The 22,229-nt window shown below is 44.7% G+C and overlaps 1 protein-coding gene across 3 annotated transcripts; it reads right to left on the bottom strand.

Annotated features, from left to right (window-relative positions):
- Nucleotides 1–262: 262 nt before the first annotated feature.
- On the bottom strand, nt 263–16,385 carry ENTPD6 (ectonucleoside triphosphate diphosphohydrolase 6). Of its 3 annotated transcripts, none has more exons than XM_064446532.1 (14): nt 16,311–16,385; nt 14,014–14,354; nt 12,561–12,637; nt 11,644–11,787; nt 10,408–10,483; nt 8,770–8,805; nt 7,506–7,594; nt 6,069–6,148; nt 5,082–5,146; nt 4,627–4,728; nt 4,018–4,158; nt 3,072–3,128; nt 1,942–2,054; nt 263–1,695 (listed from the first exon to the last, which is right to left on the bottom strand). In XM_064446532.1, the coding sequence occupies exons 2-14, from the start codon at nt 14,270–14,272 to the stop codon at nt 1,606–1,608; spliced, it is 1,329 nt and encodes a 442-aa protein (XP_064302602.1). In that variant the 5' UTR covers nt 14,273–14,354; nt 16,311–16,385; the 3' UTR covers nt 263–1,605. The 3 variants fall into 3 exon arrangements, with proteins under 3 accessions (XP_064302602.1, XP_064302603.1, XP_064302604.1); XM_064446533.1 differs by having other exon boundaries at nt 16,315–16,339; XM_064446534.1 differs by lacking the exon at nt 16,311–16,385 and adding an exon at nt 15,379–15,397.
- Nucleotides 16,386–22,229: the final 5,844 nt, after the last annotated feature.

Here is a 22,229-nt window from a genome sequence, read left to right as displayed (position 1 = left end):
GTTGTACGGGGACAGCCTGAGGGGCCAACACAGGAGGCTGAGATGGTGTGAGGGGATGGGGATAGCTTGTGGGGACAGGGGCGGCAGCTGGGCCTGTGATGCCATGAGGGGCTGGGAACGGCTTGTGGGGACAGGGGTGGCATAGAGAGACAAGTGTGGTGGAGGGACTGCGATGGCATGAGGGGACAGGGATGGCATCAGCGCACTCATTTGTCAAGCCACTGACCCTGGAGGCTCTGGAGCTAAAAGCCACACCACCACATTTTCATTTTAAATTGGGGTTTTATTGTTGGTACAGTGGGGCTCCGGTGTCCCCTGTACACCCAGCTGCTGAGCCAGGAGCCACGCAGCACCACATGCCACCATAAGACATCTTGTTGCCCCAGGGAAAGGATGAGGCTGTGGCCAAGAGCCCACAAGTCAGGGCACACAGTGCCAGCTCTCCGGAAGGCTGGGCTCTTTTGCATCCCCAAAAGACCACTCAGGTCTGCTCTAACTATCCATACAAATACAACACAATTCCACAACTAGATTACAAATAGCACAGCAGTTCGTCCCCAGCTCCCACTGCCTCTGAGATCACTTCCAGCCCACATACAGGACACTGCTGGAGTGGTGCATTGCAGCTACCCTGCCACGGCTCAGTGCAACCACAATACATTCATTTATCAAAGTGAGATGCATCTGCAGGAAGCGGCACCCAAAACAGCATGTAAATGCATTCATCCTGGGCCCTGCATCAACCTTGCCAAGGCACAGATGTCTGTGAGGTCCAATAAGCTGTGCTCAGGGTTTATTTTTGTGGCTGAGTCTTGTTCATCGATCTTACCCTGACCGATTCTAGAACTGTCAAATCCATCCTTAGTCCTGTACCCAATTCCCAAGCCTTGCTCTTCTAGATCCAGCAAAGCTGATGTTGTCTTCCACCATCCATCTCCCAACAGCCAGGGAACCAACGTAAGTCCATATCTGGTTTCTAGAGTGCTCCTGAGCTTTTCTAGTTCAACAAGTGGAAAGAAGAGCTGAGACTTCCACGCTGCATTTCAAAGCCGCTGCCCACCAGTAGCACATCTGTGTAAACACGCTGCCTTTGCATGCACACGCACAAGTTCACCTTTGAACACGGAAGTAGTAAAATAAGAATCATCACTGAAAACTGCTGACAAACAGGAAGAAATACCCTGAAATCAGGACAGTAAAGAGTTCCTTCTGGAGCGACCGTTCCCTACAGCGACTTCAGCACAGTGCGAGCACGTAGTACAGGCATATTCCAAAAAGGTGTGTTTTTCTCATAGAGATCATAGATGTCCCGCAGAGTCCTGGTTTTCCTTCAACAATGATCAAGTTTTACATCAAGCTGACTGAAGATGCTGTCAAATCAAGGCTTATTCTTTAGATACTGTTGCACTCTGCACTGTAAAATAGAGCGCGTGATGGAGGGGACTTGGCAGGGCTCCCACCCCCTGCCAAGGGGCCCCTAGGAAAGGGGCCTAGTTCATGATGACCCCCCAAAGGACTCCAGAAGCCAAAAGCAGGCCCTTCAACAGATTCTCCTGTGCTGGGCTTCCAAAAACTGAGACTCCTGAAAGTCACCTTCAGGGAGCTTTAGTACTGCAGTCTATTGAGTGAGTCGATGTAATGAAAAGTGGCTCCCAATGCCCAGCTTGTTTCAACATTGTCAATTTTCCGGGCAAGCTGGAAAAGCCAAACAAAAAAGTTAAAACACAGTTCTTTGGGAGAAGGAGAAGCAGGCAAGGTGAATACAGTGCTGAACATTACCACAACTGGTTATCACCACCATGGGTACAGTGTCCCTCCATCCGCAATCATAGAGCATGTGTTGTAGTAAGACGGCAAATCAAGGACTGAGCCGCTGGCATGATCACTTATGGCCCGGCACCCTCCTGCCCACTCTCCCCAGCAACCCATTTTGTGCATCACCTTAAAGACTTGGCTCTTCGGGAAGCCCAGTTCTTGCAGGAGGAAGGTGATGTACGTGAGATCCATGCAGAGAAAAGGGCTGCTTCCGGGGCTGATTTCCATGGTCTTACACACTAAAGAGAAGGAAAACAGCATCTAGCACCAGCCCAGCTCTGAAAAACCTCAAATGAATACATAAAACACCTCTTGTCAGTTGAGTTGCACCGTGATGCAACCTGTTACAATGGGGTTGAAATGACATGCACATGGTAGCAGAAGCACAAAAGCTTTGGCACACTGGAAGGACGATAAAGACATTCTGCCTCCCCCCTAAGACAGCTGAGTTTCTTGTATCTCTCTGGGAAGGGATGAAAAGGGCCTCCAACTTTTCTTCTATCTACTTGAAGCCTTTAAAAATCTGAGCAACCTCAGGTGTATTATGTTTCTCAAGCATAAGCACTCAACAGATGTTGACAAAAACAAAGGGGAAAAAAAAAGATTAAAAGAAAAGAAAAAGAACAGACAAAACCGAAGTAAAACCTACTTCCTTTCTCAGGATGAATTACACAAACAGTAGTCCAGAAATCAGAACTGAAACAATTGTTCAGTCATTCACAGTGTTTACCAAAGCGCTCCATGTCAGTTTGACCAAAGCCTGAGTTTGTGGTATTAAGAAAAGAATATTTACGTTTGTAAATATGCATAGGCAGTTCTCTCTGCCGCCGATGAAGTGAAAAGCTATGAACCGGTTTTCCCCCTTTTCCTATGAACAATCAAGCATAGGAACAAATCTTGAGACAGGAAGAAAATTAAACCAGATTAGAACAGGTACGCTAACAGGATAAGAACCCCCACATCTATTTTGAAAGCATGACTTCAGGACAACTGTTAGCTGGCAAGTTTATTAGTAACACTTGAGAGAGTTTTGATATAGAAGTATTACGAGATGTGTCTTATGTGGGCTTCAAAAGCAAGAATTAATACAAAAATAGTTGAGATTTTAAAAAATAAGCGGTACTGTTGGCAAGATGCTATGGAGTGGGGTGCTCAGTAAAACAAAAAGATCACGTTTCTTAGCATGTCACACATTTGCCACCTGGGTATTCATTTACACACACTTACTAGTGTGTGTTTGATTGTACTTTACTCACCATATTTAGCTGCAATTTCAAAGTCACCAACGGTTAAGCTTCCTCCTTTTTCTTTATCTAAAAAAAACCCCACATGGTCTTTTATGGTTTCTGTATAAAGGCAATTGTAGATTCAAGTCATAAAAGTTGTTTGGAAATCGAACCTTGATCCACTGAAATCAATGACAAAACTCACACTTGCTTTAAAGGTAAAAGAACCTTTAAAAGATTCTTAATAGAGGATGAAAAGCCTTGTTTTATGAAGAACTTTTAGCTTCATTTCCAAAAGAAACACAGTTTACAGCCTTGTCCCACCTTGCCCCCATGACTGTGCTGACCTACCCAGTAATGCCCAGACGCAGTCTAACACCTTTGACCAGATCTGACAAGGCAGTGGTGCTCTGTGACACATTAAATCTTAAATTATTTGTAAAACAAAGTGGCTGAAAACAAAGGTATGTTTGTCCAAACTAGCTTGAGATCCCATCATCTGCTTTCCACCACCGAACACGACAGCCTTCTGTACACCAGCATGCCACTGGAAAACAGATGGAATGCATTCTGAATACATGTGGAATTATCTGAAATTCTTCACTGCATCTAAAAAGGTCAGTGAAACAAAACACACAAGATCACTTTACTGCTTTGCCGCACAAGAAATTTGTTTATTAGTACGAGGGCTTTTTCCTATTTTGGATGGTAGAGTTAATCAGGCAACAAAAATTTCTGAAATGCAGACTGTTTAAAAACCATTACCAGAAGTTGCAGGTCCTATTTCACAGCCCCAGTCCCTTCTCTACAGAAATTAAATAGTATTCAATACCCTGTTGAGACCAATGCCGCAGAGCAGTGTAACAAAAGACTTAAGTTCCATGACAACGTACCAAGGCATTATGATGTGTATAAATGTTACCATTTCTTCCACAACTTGTCATTTAAAATGAAACGAAAACAGGAGCAAACGTACCTATGAGACCAACCTCTGCTGCACGGTCATAGTAGTAGGAGAAAGTGTAAAAATCCAAGTCCTTCACTTCCTCAGCTTTATGCACTTTTCTGTAAAGCATCTTTGCCACTTTCCTAGAACAAGACTCATACAGATGCTCACCTAAAAGAAGGCAAAGAAACCCCGCATATTATAGGCAGAGAGTTAAATATACGTAAAATTTATTTAGGATCTGCCAGGAAACAGGCTCCCTGTTGCACAATAGCCCTTTGTAAGCTCTTCACAGAGAACTGAAATTTGCATCTTCTTCCAGTGGCAACACTTACCATCCTCAGGTTGGGACTAAGTATGCAACAGATCAGAGATGGACAACATCGTTTCAGGCAGATCCTAAATAAATTTTACGTATAAATCAACTCCATCTGCATTACTACAAGCAACTTTACTGACTGGATGGACACACCATGGCACAAGAGGAGAGAGCTGCAGAATCTCTTCAACAGCACATCAAGAGGAGCCAGACAGAACAGTAAACAGAGAATCTAGTGTCTTTGCAAGAAGCTGAGAGTATATAATTTATTCTGCTAATAGCATGCTGGCCTGGATAGGAGGAGGGATAAATCACTATACCTGCCTTCTGTCCTTTAATTTTGTACACTATCTCAGCATGTTGCCATTCAGATTTGAAGCCAGGCGGCAAACAAGGGCTGATCAATTCCTCCCCTTCTCCTACTGCAGAAGTAAAACAGAGCCACATTAGGGAAAAACATAAGGAGATCATTTCAGATCCATCACCCCCAGCCCTGCTCCATACTGTCCCACTGCCTCAGCAAGGCACCTCCAAGCCCCAGTCACAGCTCAGATGTCCCATGCCCCCCCAGGGCTGGCAAGAATCCAGGTCTCCTGGGATCTAGCAGTGTCACCTCCTGCATTCGTCTCAAATGCACCCAGCCATGGTGACAGGAGTCCACATACCCCTCAGGAACCTTGAGCCCAGTGGGAAGGGGACAGACAACTCCTCCCCCCACAACAGGGCTACGTACCCTATGCTCAGAGCCAAGACTTGAGGAATGCCCATAACTTACAGGGTTTTCCCTCAACTCCTCCTAAAATGGCGAGCCTTGCTGACATCAGCCCGAGTCCCAGGTAACTGCAAAGGGATAAAAGCGTCTGTGAACAACAAACATCCTTCCTCTGATATTCCACTGACAACTTGGCTGGGACATGCCAGTCTCCTCTACATGGTCCCAGCAAAATGGCTCAAAGTCAGCAGCTAAAGCATATAAGGGAACCAGTGACAACCCACTCTTGTAATACACCTACCCAGAAGGATAATCTCTCTTTGAAAAAGCACAGGCAATAGCTGTCATTGGTAATCTGGCTCTTGAAGAACCAGGAATGCTGAAGGCATTCCCCTAACATTCCTCCTACCTTCCTCAAAGGCAGCACAGCCTCTAGCATACAGAACTGACTCTTTTTGAGCGCAGACACACCCCCCAGCAAATGTAAGTGGGAAGAAGCTGCTTTCCTCTACCCAAAACACTGGGAAAAGGGGAAGACAGTGAGGAGGAAGGAATGGCAGAGACAAAGCGCTATGAACTGACTGCAACCCCCATTCTCCATACTTCTGCGCTGCTCGGTGGTGAGGAGGTAGAAGAATCGGGACCGAGGTTGAGCCTAGGAAGGAGGGACAGGTGGGGAAGGTGGTTTTGATTTTGTCCTTATTTTTCATTATCCTACCATTTAATTGGCAATGAATTAAATTAGCTTCTCTAAATCGAGTCTGTTTTGCCCGTGATGGTAACCACTAAGTGAGCTCCCTGTCCTTATATTGACGCACAAGCTTTTTTGTCATCGTTTCTTCCCCGTCCTGTTGATGGAAGAGGAATGATGGAGCAACTTGGTGGGCACTTGGTGAGCAGCCAAGGTTAATCCACCACAATGACATGGCTCAGGTTTCTCTGCTTCTTCCCAGTACTCATTTGCAAGGATCCCACTTCAGCAAAACACCTAGACCTCACTGGCTTCATAGAAAGCTATTTGTACAGCATGCTCTCTTTCCCACAACTAACCTGTACGAATACAGCTTGTAGGTGTTGTTAAACATCTGAAATGAAGCTGTATGGCCAGCTGGTGATGTCTGGAGAGTTGCCTGGAGGGAGAAAAAGATATCACTGCAAGGTTTCTGCCAGCATCAGCAAACATCAACAACACAATCTTTCAAAACATTAGGAAAAATGTGAAACAATCCTAGCATGGTTCAGAGAGAAATGATGAATTTGCAAATATTTTGATTTGATACACAAGACAACCACAAAATCTGGAGCTATAATAGTGTCTTCACATGACAGAGCCTAAACTGGTTAAATTTATATTTGTATCCACACCAAACTGATGCATAAAAGAATTATTTTAATTAAAAAGGAATCCTTATTGCAGCTTTTAACTGCTTTTGTTAAGAGGCTACAGCAACTGCCTCTTCACATGATCCCTACTGGGGAAAACTGCGTGCAAAATAATATGAAAGCCAGGCACATATTAACTTCCTACTCAGTGAATTCAGCTGTGAACTTCCACAAGCCAGAGCAAAAGCACATCACTGTGCTTGCCAAGGAACAGAGCGAGGACCTGTCTGTGGTCTGAAGAAATGAAAGGGTAGTTATCTAAAGCACTTTGCAACCTCTTCCCCAAGTGCACCAGCACAGCTAGCGTGTTTGTGGGGAGCAAAGCTCAGGTCATGATGCTATTCATGCTGCTCATATCTTAACACCATCTCTAAGTCCAGAATTTCCACATCCCAGACTCTTCACATCCCCTGTCATTCTGCTGTAAGAACACAATGTCTTGATTAGCCCAGGCTGGGACACTAGATACAGCATCCCAACCCTCTGCTTTTGTGCAGCTTTACTGTGAACAGTATCTCTGCTCAGGAGAGAGCCTTATGAATCCACACCTACAGGGCTTCCAGCTCACAGAACACCTATAAAAATGCCGCAACAGGAAGATGTGATGACAAACATCAGCATGTGTTTTTTGCTGCATAACAACAGTTGCTCCTTAGCATTCATCTGCAACTGAGTGAACTCAGGAAAACCAGAAACAAGGATCGAGAAGGCATCTTATTCTTCTTAAAACCCAATATAGGCCAAATGTTGGACTTGAATTCATTAACAGCATTGCCTTTGAGTTCTCCATTACAAGCAGCACAGAGTCAAGGATTAAGACACTCAGGCAAATGCTGTGCTTTCCCCAAGCTAAAGCAGCCCTGGCAGATTCACCACATGCACCACCAACCCATGGAGTGGAGTAAGAGGACCGACAAAGAGTTGTGAATGTCTCCATGATCGACTATCACAAGGCAGATGTGATCACGTGACCTGGGTTTTTCTGTCAGAAGCATGGCTTCATGTTACACTGACAAACTCTTGGTCTGTTTCCAAGGGAAACAAACCTGAGCAGTTACTGATTTCTGCACCAGCATTTCCCAACAGTGTGCATGTTCACATTACCTCGGTGCGTGGAAGGAAGGTGATCTGTGTTGATCCACCACCCAAATCCAGCATCCCTACACTTCTCTTCTGTGGATCATCTAGGCTACCTGAAATGTGTGACAGAACAGAGAAAGCCATGGTGGGTGCTGTAAGAAACTGACTAGGAACAAAACCAGAAGAACAGTGGTAAAGAAAGAGGACAATCAAACTCCACCTGTCAGCTTCCAGCCAGCACTAAATTATACCGTCATCTACCAGGCACTTATTTTAGCTTTATCAGGGTGACCTGAAAATCTTCAAGTAACAGTGTTTCTCTTACTTCTCTGGTGGATGTTCATGCCCTAGTTACAGCAGCTTTGGTTATTTGATTCCTAAACATTCTTCAGTGGATGCAAGGACCCTTTTGCAAACTCTACTCTGGTAACCACTTCGTAACACAGAGGAATGTGGTTTTCTTGGCCACATCTCCCATATCCCTTAGTGATATTTTGCAGATTCCTATGGCCAAGGGGATGACAGACTGAAAAGAGCTGGCCTAAGAGACTCAGCTCTCTTGGAATTCTTCCTGCTGCCAGCCCAGAACTCTCTTCTCATTTAAATCCAGGTCTCAGATCCCTCAAATACACCTTCCTGACAAGACTAGTTTGTGCCAAGTACCTCAGTATACCCCATGATAGCTGATGTTTGAAGATCTCTGACCTTTCTGATATTTCCTATGAGCATTAAAAGATTTAGAGCACTTGTCAGATTGCTCCACAGACTGAGTGTGCTGAACAGAGCGCTCGGGCAGCAGACTGCTTTACTTACTGTCAGAGAGGGCTTCAGCTTAGTTTTTACTTTACTCCTCAACTACCCTTTTCTAACTCAGCAGTGTAAACACTTGTGGTATTTCTGTGTTACAAATCTGTAAGGAAGTAGCATAGCACTTTCTTTCATTCTGTGCAGCTGCCAAGCACGTCTAGAATATCCACATTAAAAATTTAGCCAGAGCTAGTGGCAGACTCTAAAAAGGAATAAAATGCTCTGGTACCCTACAGGGAATTGAAAGAAAGGCTACATTAAACATCTAGGAAAAGGGATTTAACTCCTTTCTCTGTCAAGTAAATGGCCAGAATCCTAATGACTTAAACAGGCCAGGCCAAAAACAACAGCTGACTTATTCCCAGATCCTTCTTTCTCCCACTTCACACCAATGAATGAGCAAATCCCATGCAGGGGTAGAAAACAGCATGATTTTCACAGTGTTGGTCATATCTTTATGCACATGCTCATGTACACATACCTGTTAAAAAATTTATTGTGATCCAGGCTGAAATACCTAATAAGGAAAAGATTCAGAATACACGCTGTTAGATCATACCACTTCATTTTATCTAACAACAGTAACAAATAAGGTGAGCCACATTGCAAGGTCTTCCTGCTTTAGGATCTGTTTAGCTGGAGGCAATTTTAAGTTTTCTCATACAGTTTAACTGCATTTTCTAACCAAAATAATCATCAAACCAGAACTTATCATCCAACAAAGACAGAGACACCAGAGGCCATCTGCCACAAGCTCCCTTGCCCCCTTTCACAGTCAGAGGACTTTCAATACAAAGCCCCCAAAGGATGTATAGCTGAGAGTTAAGCAGGAAGGACCTTCAAGAAGGGTGAACAGGACCAGCTCTGCTGAGCTCCCCTGACCCACCTTGCCCCAAAGCCAGTGTTCCCACAACAGTCAACAGCTGTCAAAAACCAAGATAGGATGCCTTGAACAAAGAGAATGACCTTCTATACTGGAGCTTATGCGATATTTGGAAGAGAAGCCCCATATATGAAATACCCGGAGAACTCTGTATTTCACAGATCAAAAACTTAGGCGAGAAGTCACGAAGGCTTCAGTCCTTAGTTAAAAGACAAGGAAATGACTGACACTCACATTGTTCATTTTCTAGGAAAACATCCACTGGTAAGCTTTTCTTTGATGTCAGGCACTCAACTTTCCTTCTGAATACTAAGAATTTTCATCTTTTCCGTGTTCTAATTTTTCCTATTTTCCTCTAAGTATTTTTGTGGGCCACACTGTTTCTGTTCTCTTGTTGTAATATAAACCTTCTCTCCATAAATTAGATTAATTACTGGGCCTTATATTAACAAATTCAAATATTTATCCATGTGGTTAAAACTGAAGGCACACTAGGGAACGTGGTCCAGTTCAACCCTTGGCTGAACCAAGGCTGTCACTGCTGTTAATGACTTTAAAACAAAACAGAGAGAATTACAATGTCTTTCTTCCATTAAGCAGTAAAAAAGAAACTCAAACAGCTCCAAACAGCTCAATCTATTTTAAAGTTTGGTTTCTAAGCAGATTTAAAACACATTTCAACACTCAGTTGGAATTAGTTAGAATTTAGACATGTGTCTTCAAATTATTTTAAATCAAGGCTAATTCTGGGTTCTGTCCTCAGCGGTTTTTGCCGAGCATCAACTTCCTTCAGCATGTATTTTCTTCTCTATGAAACATTCTTTCAGACTGAATTCACAGTCACACTCATCAGATCAGTTATAATTAATATTATGACCAAATACTTCCAGAAAGCTCTGATGAGCACTGTCAAGAGCAGGGTGTGCAAAACCAGTTATTGAAGACCATCTCAACAAGCAGATGTTCAGAAACCTTTCCAGAAGTGCTGAATACCCAGTGGCTTCCTGGTGACCCCACAGGAACTGCCCACACTCAGAGCTTTGAGAATCAGGACAAGAGTTCAGGACTTCAAATTGGAAAACATAGCAAAACATCTCTTTGGCAGGCACTGCCTGAGGCAGCATAAAACCATGTCAAATCCACTGCTTGTGGGTTATTGCTACAGTGAGTGGGGACATGTCACAGTGCAGCAAGAATCTCCAGGATTGCAGAAAGGGTCTCCCCGAGTTAGCCTACCTTCATCCGTTCCATTCATTATCGACACGCAGTTGTCCCTCACGAAGAAGGGGGACGCCTGAAAAATCTCCTTTACCTGCAGTTCAAATAAAAGCTACACTCAGAGAAATCTTTTTTCAGCGGGAAAGCAAATTTTTTTAAAACTCCAGTTTTACACAACTGCTCCTCTTCTTGGGCCAGATCCTGACTGCTGCTCACCACTTCGTTTGAAGTTCACATGCCCAAGAAGCATCAACCTACGCCCTGCTATAAAAGGTCAGTGATGTACATGCTGGCTCTGCAGTTTGGTGCAGAGGCAGGGATGGAGGTGTGGGTTTTCAAGCATGAAGACTGCACAGAAATGCCATTAAAAAGGGATGGGCATGGATATGGAAGGGACCCAATTTACTTTGCTGCAACTGGCAAGCCACAGGGTATTATATATGCACGGGAGAGGCAGGAGATGGACACCTGCCTTTCAGGAATGTCCCAGGGAACGGCATTTTCAACAGGAACATGGTAGCTGTTAGAGGTCCTCTACACTACATCCTACATGAGGTAGCAAAGCCCTAGGTTTCCAGAGTCCTCTAAAGTAACAACTGCAGCAGTTCCAGCTGAAAGTCAGTGTGGAAAAGAACAGGCCAGCTTGCAGGCAGCAGAGAACAATATAGACATTGGTTTCAACTGCACCACAGTTCTTCCTTCCAATTATTGCTTAGAAAAAGAGTGCACTTAGTGCACACTTAATAAACTTATCCTGCAGCTATAAGGTCTAGAACATAATATTTTGTTTATTTTTATAGGATTTTAAAATATTAAATATATTTTACATGCCTATAAATACAATTTACATTCTTTCCAATCAATATAAAGGAGCAACCTTGCAGCAGCAGGCTGATAACATGACCAATCAAATAGCAGAGAGATTTTCTCAAAATAGCAGCATCCTGGTCAAAACTGCCAACACATACACCCAGTAAGAACAAGCCTGTGGTGACTGTTACAAGTATCTCATCACACTTGTTATGCTATACGTCACCTCCAGGCTTATTCGGAGGCTGTCATCGTTCCTCTGTGCTTGTACTCACACAATTTCTCCCCTCAGCCCTATCTGAGATCAAGTGGCTCTGCACTGCTTTCAGGGTTAAATGACAGGAATGGCTCATGTACATGAAGATAAACAAGTGTGTTACACGGAAGGGAACAAATTTTGCTATAAAATTTCTGGAAAGCAAACTGAAGGACAAGGAATAGTACCTTATCCAGCAACTTCTGAGCCTTCTCTCCTGGCAGCAACCGTAAGCCAGCTGTGGCTTTCAGGACCAGAGGAGTAAACTTCCACAGCTCCACAGGAACTTCCTTCTTTGCCACTTCCAGAAGCTCTTTTATTCCCTGGCCACTCTGTGAACAGAGAAAGAATAAAAAAAGGCATCTTAGAAACTCTTTGGATTTGCCTTTCTTGGAAGGGTAAAATGGTGATCAGAGCAGAGACAAGTGAATATCACAAGGGGTCAGGAGAAGGTGGAGGACTCTCTGTCTCCTACAGCCTGAGACCTGGTGGATATAATGGGGATTATCCAGCAACAGGTCAAAAACACACAGGAAAAGTCACTTGTTCAAACAGTGACACAAAACTCTGCTACTGAATCTTTTGACTACAAAAGGTTCAAAAGGCAGTATTACAAATCCTTGGATAAAAAATGCCTCTGGAGCCAGTAAAATACTATGAGCTGGGTGTAAATCTGGCTCAGGAAGTCCCTAAATCCCTGCAAGCCAGAAGTAAGGGAGACAGGAGAGAAGTCACTTAGTACTTGGCCTGTTTTTTAGGCTATTGTCCTGAGAATCCAATTCTAGTCACTTTTGGGGAAGGCTGTGCTCCAATCCAACATAGCTCTTCCATAATTTTCTTAAGTGCATCAAAATTCTTAAGGGAGAGATAGGAAAAACATCCACTGTGCTTGATTAACAACGTCACCAAGCGGAACTAGATGTGTTCTGTTCCTTGCTCCTCTGCATGTTGACTAACTTTTACTGTGGGCTTGTATCATTTGGAGACGCTTCCCTGAACTGAGACAGTTCAGCATACTGTACCTCAGCAAGATGTGATTTGCAGGACATATCAAGAACAGGAGGTTTTGGGGCACATACTTTTACAGTATCAGAAACAAAATTACCTTTTCGACATCATCAGCATATGCGGATAGACCTGGCTTCAGTGCTTTAAACGTCTCATGGGTTAATTTGGGAGTCTCTGTTCAAAAGCAGTATTCCAAAATAAGCAGCGGTACAAATCATTTTGCGTACACACAAAAAAAAACATTTTACAAATGACATCATTATGTGCTAACTGAAGTCAACTGAAGCCTCTGTCTAGAACTATCAACAGCCACCTGACCTTTAAATATAGCCCTTGCTGTGGAATTAGCTCCCAAGAAAATAATTTTTAGAAGCTGTGACTGTTTTTCAGGTGCTGGTGTCCACTGTGCACAAATTCTTCATGCACATCAGACAATCACCAGATGGGTGAAAGTTTTCTTTCAGCCCTTCCACCTGCCATGTGCAGTTTTCCAAACTGCACTGGTAACAAAGACCCCACATTTCAGCATGCTCTGTTCTGGCCAAACTTGACACCAGCAAAACTCAGTGGGAGCTTTACCACCATTTTCAATGGCAGCAGAGGAAGCCAGACCTAAGTATCTTGGAAACCCACAGTACAGACAACTATGTGAACCTGCAGGCAAGATAACATGAGGTTGACAACATTCTCCTCCTATACCCAACTACACTCCATAGTTTCCTGCAATATATTCTGAAATTGTGTATGAAGAGAAGCAGGCAAGGAAGAAGCAAAGATCTGGGAATATACTGAAAGAAGGAAATCCATGGACTATAGTTTATCGCCTTTGGTGGCTAAGCCTTACACTAGCCCATTCTGCAAATCTAAGGTGCTCTCCACAGGCCAATCACACCATATACTACACTGCTAATCCTTAAAAGCATCCTCACATCACCTACTAACAGCATCCACACAGGTTCTTTCATCTTTAAGAGTTTCACAAAGAGGAGCTGACAAGACCTGAACAAATGAAGCTTATGACTCCAGAGGAAAACTGAAGCTTTTATGCGCACTTCTGTCTCGCTTCTTAGCAATACTTTCTGTCCAGATGCAATACACAGCAATTTTAATCAAACAGTGAAGTTTTGCAATTTAAATGCAACACTGAAGCCAAAGAGGCATTAAACCAGAAAATGCAGAGAGAAGCAGTTCCCTGCCAGGAACTGGAGACAGCCAACAACCTGCAGGTGAAAACCTGGGGGAATAAGGAAGTTAGAATTTATAAACCTCTTTTCTACCAAGCAGCGTGATAAAAAACTGCTCTTCTTCAAGGCACTGTTCTAAAGGTAGAGCTGCTATTTAGTTCACATTCTGACATTACAGCATTTTCTCTGTTGAATGTTTTCATAATTTCATCCAAACCCACACACTCCAATCATAATATACGTCTTGATGGCTCTCTAGAAAGAGCTGAAGCATGCTTGTTCGAGTAATCCCTAGAAAAGAATCATCAAAAATCTGCTCCATATGTTATGGAAGAATTAATTTATCCTGCAATGAGCAGGCCATACCTTTTGGCTGCTGTGTAAATTTAAAAATATGGATGCGAGTTCCTGTGCTTCCTGCATCAAACATAATTCCATAAAAGACTGAGAGATCTGTGGTCAGTGCCTGATGGTTCAGTTTGTCTCCCCTGCTTTCAGCCACTCCTTCTGTTGCTCCCACGACTGGTTTGGAATCCAAGTGCCATTTTATGTAAGCAACATAAATAGCTATGCATGCCAAAATCCCAAAAGCGAAGAACCGCTTTGATATCTTCATGGCTTCCATTTATCAGATGTTTTGTTTCTTCACTGTATTGAACGTTTTACTTCTTGTCCTTCACACAGAACGGGTGGTTCCCATATCGCTCCTATATCCAATAGAAAAGAAAAGATACATTTTATTTTCTAAACCTGCTAAAGGGATGTAAGAGTATGATGGTTATTTGATAAGGGACTTACAGGAGTAAACTTGACTTGAGCGTTAGTTAAAAACTGTTAGTCGGTTTAGACCTGTGATAAGAAAGTTGGGCATGATAGTCAAAGTAAGCAGTAACTCGCTGCAACGAACAGCCTGTTAAAAAAAACCACACACAAGGAGTGACAGACTACTGCTGGCAAGTGGAAAGATTTATGCCTGTAGCTCCTTCAGCACCTGGACTGAGATCCCAGCTACTATCTTCAGTGCTCAAATCTATCTCAACTAACCCAAGGAAATTTGCAGTTAAATGCTTTCATTTGTTCCAGTAGGACAATGTAGAATCCTGCATTCAAAAATCTGGGATTCACCTGCAAATCTGGACCTAGCAGAAAAATCCCTCTCTTCCTTGTTGCTTGTCCTAACCACCAAATGCCTCCATGACTGCTGGATGCCTACAAGACCACAAGCTACTTTCCCAATGGTTCAGGAGGTATATATCCATCCTCCTTCAGCGCATCATTGAGATTTACAGCTAATTTTAAGACATGAAGCTGCATAAATCTTTTCCCCATTGCTACTGAGGCCTAAGAAGGAACAGAGTAAGGAGGGTTCAGAGAAGCTAAATACAGTAACTAAGGTGGGAAGGGACCTCAAGAGGTTTCTCATCCAACCTCCTGCTCAAAGCACGCACAGCTAAGGGGACCCACCATGTTGCTCAGGGCTATATCCAACTGCATCTTGAAAACCTCCAAAGATGGAGATCCCACACCTCTCTGGGCAACCTGAATCATTTGCACGTATCTTTGTTAGCTCCTGGATGATGAAGGAGGTGCCAGAGACTGGACAAGGGCAATTTAAAATCAGTTTTTAAAAGGCAAGATGGAAGATCCAGGGAATTAGAGTGTGCCCCCCAGCTCCAATACCAGGAAAGAAACCACAGCAATGTACAACACAATAAATCTACAAGCACTCACGTGACATCATCCAGACGATTAAAGAACAGTCAGTGGTGGCTTATGGGGAGCAAATTGATTATATTTTTCCTTTTTTGATAGCGTAATGAAGAAGAGAAAGCAAACCAATTGATGAAGTTGATTTAAACAAGGTTTTGACACATATGTAATCTGCTGATGATGCAAATTCCAGAGGCGTACAGAAGGCGTGAGGGGGGGGGAATTTAAATTCAAGGTGATTACGGCATATTGCCAAAAATGGGTAAGACAAGGTGTTATAAAAACGGAGGAAAGCAAAACCGCAGGCGCAAATACACATGAAGAACAGATCAGCGTAGGGGAAAAGGAACTGTCGGCTGTGATGAAACAGAGATCAGGGCGTTGGCATTGCCAAAAAATGAAAAATCTTTCTGGCTCCTATCAGCAGGCACGAAGCTGTAGGTGGCAAATACTGCACAAACACAGGACGATTACTCCAATCTTCCCGGTGCCAGAAAGGCCTCAACTGCAGCTACACGAAAGCTAAAACCCCGCCTGGGAGGAAAGCAGCAGGGAGCGGGTGATCCTCTGAGGAGACGGGGGTCTCCACGGCGGCAGAGGGGAGGCTGGGAGGATGAGGGGGACGGGGGAGCCGCCGCCTGCGCACCCAAACCCCCTACCCCGTCTTCCTGAACACAACCGGATTAACTCTTCCCTGCCTTTAGTCAGCAGGCGCTGAGATGTGGTGCAATGGAGAAGCTTTCCGCCTGCGCGGGGGAGGGCGAACGGGCGGGGACCCCACGGGAGGGCGGGTGAACGCCGCCGCGGCACCGGCGCGGCCTAGGGAGCGCCCTCCCGCCCCCTCACACACGGGCCTGCGTGCTCCGGCCCTCCGCTCGCCCCGGGGCGCGGCGCGGCGCGGCGCGGCGCGGCTCCCTCCCGGCCAGCCGGCCCCGCCACCCGTGCTCACTCACTCACGCCTCCGCCAGCCCCGCCATGGCGACGCCGCTGCTCCGCCCCGCCCCGCCGGCGGCCGCCGCTCCCACCGCGCAGGCGCGGGGCTGGCTGGTGAGGGGAGGGGTGCGGCATGGCCGCGTGCACGGGGGACGCGGCGTTGCGCCCGTGTCCGGGGCGGGTGTTGGCCGAGGGGGCTCCTCCGCTCCTCAGCAGCTACCCTTCCCGCCCCCCCCCGCAAGGCCCAGCAGAGCCCCTCAGTGATGGCGCCCTGGGGAAAATGCGCTTAAAGAAGGGTAAAATGCCAGAAAACCAGAAAGCTGTGAGGAAAAGGTGTGAGAGGAAGAGGGGGGAGGCGGCGGCGGCGGCCGAACGCACTGTGGAGCAGCCCAGGGCCTGTACAAGTCGAGGGAGAGGCCCCATAGGCCTGGGATAAGGTCACCGAGGAGGTGGCTGGCAGGACTGCTAGACACTCCCCGCTCCCCTTGAGCGGTCCAGCCCTGGCAAGAGTTCTTCACCTGCAAATTTTGGTCCAGCTCTGAGGCAGAAAGCATTGGCAGATGTGAGCGAAGAACACCCTCGGATAGCTGCTCTGTTTATTTCTCCATGACTTGTGTTCCTCTAGCAGTTTTCCTGCTTGAGTAACTTCCTTAATGGCTCTTCTTCTACCTAGGATGAGAGGAAACGGCCTCAAGCTGTGTCGGGGAGGCGTAGATTGGATATTAGGAAAAATGTCTTTACTGAAAGAGTGGTCAGGCACTGGAACAGGCTGCCCAGAGAGGTGGTGGAGTCACCATCCTTGGAGGTGTCCAAAAAATGTGTAGACATGGCACTTCAGGACATGGTTTAGGAAGCCTGGGGGTGTTGGGTTGATGGTTGGACTTGATGATCTTAGATGTCTTTTCCAACCTTAATAATTTTATGATAGATCATTTTGTCTTTCACCAGCTAAAACTACTTCTGCAGCAGCTTGCTGTTCCACCCAGTCTGGAAGAATGAGGAGGGGCGGTTTGGGAGTGAGGATGCGTGACTGTTCAGCAGCAAACACAAGGCATGGGTAAAAAAGATGGAGACTGATGTTTGGAAATCAGATGCAGAGCAGAGGTCTCAGCTGTGGTGCTGTTGGCTGCATGCAGGAGGCTCAGATCCTCCTGGCGAGCCCTGCTGTGGCTCCCACGGCTCCATGCAGGTGCAGGTGTCTGTGCTGAGACATTCTGCTGTAGGAATGAGTGCAGAGGCTCCCAGGGTGTTATTTATTCCAGTAAATGACTCCCTCATAGCAGTGTTTGGAAAGTAAATTAGTTTCTTTTGTCCCAGCCCTGTGGGTAGCTGGCATTGAGGAATTTCAGATGATAGTTACTGTTCAAACTCCCTGTCTGTTTAATCCAGGTAAATGAAACTGATCTTTCCAACTATTTTTCTAACTTACTTTAATGTTGTTTAATTAGTTTTAGAAGGGATCATGCTATTAGTGGAACAATGCTGCAAAGGAACAAAGACTTAAAAACTTTAAGATTTGTGGTTCCCCCATGATGTTATTGCAAGAGAAGATACACTGAGGTTCTAGCCCTCCTAGTTCATAAGCAAGACCCTGACACCTACTGTGGTTTCTCCACAGAAACCTGTCTGAATCTTCAAGCAGCTTGAAAAAAACCAGCTGAGACCACTCTGGTAATTCCTGTAGGTGTTGATCCTAAAATTGTTGCTGTAGCACTCCTGTTGGTCACAGCCTCTCCGGAGCTGTAAACCTCTTGGGAAGAAGATAGACAGGAGAACCTCAGCAAAGATGCAGCCTGGCTCCTAGGCAAATACCCTTCATCCCTGGGACTGAGGGGAGGATGGCACTTGTAGCTGGGCATGGGTGGCTGGTCTTGGTGACTCTGCAGCCTAGCGTCACCCTATTCTGACCTGAAATATGAAACACTGACAGATTAAAAATTGTCAAATTTTTATGGTTATTGCTATGCTGGCTGTAGCACAGCGATACCTAGTGGCAGTGTGAAGGTAAATTCAATGCAAATAAGCTGGTTTTCAGTTAGCTTTGGTCTGAGTGATCCCCTTTTGGTAGAACAACAAAAAATGGGGATAGGGAGTAGCAATACTACAAGCTTTGGGCCAGAGAGATACCTAAGCCTGGAGATGTCCTTTAAAGACTGGGTGGCCCCATCTCAAATCCTGTGGTTGTCACTGGGATTTTGGGCTGCTGTGGAAATTCCCATCTAGAAGCAAGTTTCCCAAAATCCAGAACAGGACTTCAGTCCCTTACATTTACAAATATACTCTTGTCTGAGCTCGTTACAGTGGAGAGCCTGCTACATGAACAGTTTTCAAGTTGCAAGGAAACAGGAATAATTCTGGAGAGTTACTCAGATTCAAGGTCTACTCACTTTTTTTTTTCAAGACAAAAGATTTATGTCATATCAGTGTTTTTTCTTTAGCAATATAATGTTTTTCTATCCTAAATGAAAGATGCTCCTGTCACCGATTGCTAAAAGATGCAATTAAAGAGCCAGCAAAACAAGGTGGCCTTTCTTTCTCCTTTTCACTAGGGAAGATGGAAGACTGCGGGAAGCGAGGCCCTCATGGAAAAGCAGGCCAGGCCAGCAGAGAGCACTGTTTTATCAGGAACACCATTTCCCCAGGGATGGGGAAAAATAGTACAGTATTTATTTCTCATAGTTAAAATATCTTGCATATATGTTCATAAACAGTGCTGCAGTTAGGATTAGAGATCCTAAAGAATAGGAATTTAATGCTGGTTTTGGTTTTTTGTTTTTTTCCTCTTGTGAAAGGCATCGTTTATGTGCATGGGGAACAGTTCTCAGTCTATTCTTAGAAACCCCTCTGCCTCATCTGGGGCCCTGGGAGGGAGCATACATGGTTTAAAAGGTTTTGCATTTGTTCCTGAGACTTTCTCATGCACAGTACTGTGGTCATTCCTAGGATTAACTCAAACCATATAGTCTGAGGTTTGTAACAAATTTTCAAGTACAAAGTCTACATACTATGTATATTACTTATATGTGCATATTTAGATTCATAGCTTGGTGTATTACATATACCATACCTGAGGTAGAATGCAGGTTACTGGGAACCTGTTATATGGGAAATAACTGTCACTCCAGTGTTATAGGAACAACTGTGTTGGATATCTGAATGAGAATTAATAGTGATCAAAGACAAATTGTACAAATACAAGAGACTATAATTAAAAGGTTATTTCTTCAGCTCAGTCATGACTATTTCAAAGAGTAACAAGATGATATTATAGATATAAATGCAAGGTCAGTATTTTTGGCACAGTGTACCCATGAACTGCGTGTGATTGGTATGTTGGTTTGTGCAAGGCAGGTAGTAACGTGTGCCAAATTACACAAAATGCTCCATCTCCCCACATCCTCAGAGAGGCACGCCGGAGTCCAACCAGCTGGCATGAGGCCAGCGACAGTGTTCGGGCTGCCTTATGTGGACCCGGATGCACATGTGCCATTTTGAACATCTGACCTCTGAGAGCTGCGCAGTTAATTAAGGCTCCCCATGCAGAGTGTGTTTCCCCTGGTGCTGCCACCCCTGCCCTGCCTGGGGACTGGCTCTTCCAGGCAGCAGCATGGTATTGGGAAATTCAAAGGGGTGAGGAGTCTGTTCCCAGCTTCTGACTGGTGCGGGTGCCACTGAGGCTGGCGCAGCAGCCCATAGGTGCTCAGGTGCCAGTCTCCCAGCTGCTGTTGCTCTGTGTCCTGGGTCCCACATGCTCCCCAGCCACTTAACTAATAATGCTATTAATACTACTGCATGTTTGAGGTACAAAAGAGTACTTCAGGTAACTCTCTGAGGTATTTAATGTGAAGATTTTGGAGTTCCTCTGCTAACAGCAGCCCAGGAAGCCAGAAGTCCTGTCGCACAGCAGGCTGAGTGGGGATTGCCTGAAGAAGAAAAACATTTTGGAAATACTAAGGAAAGGTGACAGTAACTAAACCTAGAGCTCAAATTCCCATCCAAGATCTGCTTTCTCCCTTCATCTCAAAAAACAAATTAGACTAGCGCTGACCTTTAGCACAAAAATGTGGCATTTATTGAACAGTGAACATTAAGCTTGTTTCCCTCCATATCTGTGTCCTACAACCTGTTTACCTCCCTGCTGCAAAGCGCACACCTGTAGCGTTTGCTGTGATACTCTATCCCCACGTTCTCCCCGTATCCCTGAACAGGACAGGTAGCTCTGCAGTCCCTTCACTTACCTGAAACCCCACATTCCTCATCATTCCTTCCCAAAATGTCTATCAAGGCAGGACTTGGCATATACTGTGGTTTCTCTGGAGCTGCATCTGTCCCTGACCAGAGGGCCATGGTCAAATGTACTAGGTAAACGCTGAGTTGCCATTTCTTTTCCTACAGAGAAAGCATAAACAAGATATTTCTCTGTGTCTTCTGGATACCCACGAGTTTTTGACAAACTCATAGAAATTAAACATCTTTGAGACATTTCTGGTTTTGGCAATTGTGGCTGAAACTAGTAACTGGTTCAGTAGTTTTGGAGGGGCAGCAGGTGGGCAAAACAGTCACAGAAGCTTCCCATTCTGAGGAAATCAGGATCAAAACATGCCTTTGCCATATTCACATGTAGGCCCTCCACTGACGGCTTTGCTTTTCTAGCTCTGTCTTTGCTTTCCTAATGATGCCCCAATGATTTCTGTGGTCTGAAGTCATACATGTTTTTGTCTTCCAGGATCTTCTTTTTTGAGCTAAAGGTATTGTGTGGCAATAATTTCAAACTCTGAAGCACTCTAGAATTGGGCCAAATAAATGTATTTTGCTGCAATATGTTAGGGTATAATAGATGATCTTAGTGGCTTTGCATGGGATTTTTCTAGAATAAATGCTGGATTGGCTCCACCACGTTCCATGATCTTAGTACAGAGGGCGTCTCCCGGGGGATGTCACTGATGTTTTCCTTCGTGGTTGTGGTTGTAGTACCACAAAACAGAAAAACCGAGCAGGTCTCTGCTGTTCCTGACTGCTGTTCGCAAGCTGTGTGCAGAAATGAGTTGTAACTTTGAAAATGCTGCCTCAGCGTGGTCGTTTTGGTGCCCTACAGGCTGAAGTTCTTCACAAATTTATCATGACCTACATAATTGACCTATATTATGTGTCTACTTGTTAAATAGGTTGCACTAATTAGAAACATGAATGGGGATGGCTTAGCAGTTATTTCTTTACACCGAGGTGCGTGCCTGTTGTCTGCACTGACGTATAGGAGGATCATTCCCAAATTTTCCCCCTCTGCCCCCTCCATATTTGACCTTTGCCTTGGATTATTGCAAAAAATCGTGAATCGGTTCTGCTTTCAGAGAAAAAAAGTCTAATTGCTTTTCTTGCTCTTATAGACAAGGGGATATTTCCTTGTGCATGTCTGCAAGAAAATTAAGCATGAGGAGAAAATACAGCAGCTCTTGACTTGTAGGGCAGGGAGTAGGGGCCGATTGTGCTTTGCACTTCGTTTACTCTATTGAGACACTTTTCTAGGCTGGATAACAGCATGACTCACTCCCCTGATATTTGAACATTTTATAATGAATTAGTTTATTTCTCCTTGCATGTGCAGACTGTAGGAACTGTTCAAAATCTAGGGTGATACTGAAATGTGGTGAGTTTAATGGAATTGCACCTGCTCCCAGCAAGTATGGATTTTGCTTTTAATGTTTTAGACCAAAGTCCAAAGCCCAGTTGATTGGCCTCTAGGGGCAGATTTAGATCATGGCTTTAAAGCAGATGTCTGCTACTACAAACCCTAGCAGTTGTATTAAAAATGCTGTCAGCCGGTTTCTACCGCTGTGTCCTCATTCATACAGACAGGGTGCGCAGAGTGTAATCTAATTAAGGAGAATTCCCCAGATTTTTTTCCTGTCTGCTATCAGTGCATTTTTAACTTCTCCATATTC

Source organism: Phalacrocorax carbo, chromosome 3, assembly GCF_963921805.1.
Source record: "Phalacrocorax carbo chromosome 3, bPhaCar2.1, whole genome shotgun sequence".
NCBI classification, from domain to species: Eukaryota; Metazoa; Chordata; class Aves; order Suliformes; family Phalacrocoracidae; genus Phalacrocorax; species Phalacrocorax carbo.
Note: the sequence above shows the minus strand (reverse complement) of the source record. Positions and strands in the feature narration are given on the sequence as shown.

Excerpts from the sequence above, each read along its gene's own strand:
- ENTPD6 (XM_064446532.1), bottom strand. The coding sequence starts at position 14,272 with ATGGAAGCCATGAAGATATCAAAGCGGTTCTTCGCTTTTGGGATTTTG. Across the intron at positions 11,788-12,560 it reads ATGCTGATGATGTCGAAAAG|AGTGGCCAGGGAATAAAAGA; the intron begins GTAATTTTGTTT and ends CTCTGTTCACAG. Across the intron at positions 8,806-10,407 it reads AATGAATGGAACGGATGAAG|GTATTTCAGCCTGGATCACA; the intron begins GTAGGCTAACTC and ends TTTCCTTATTAG.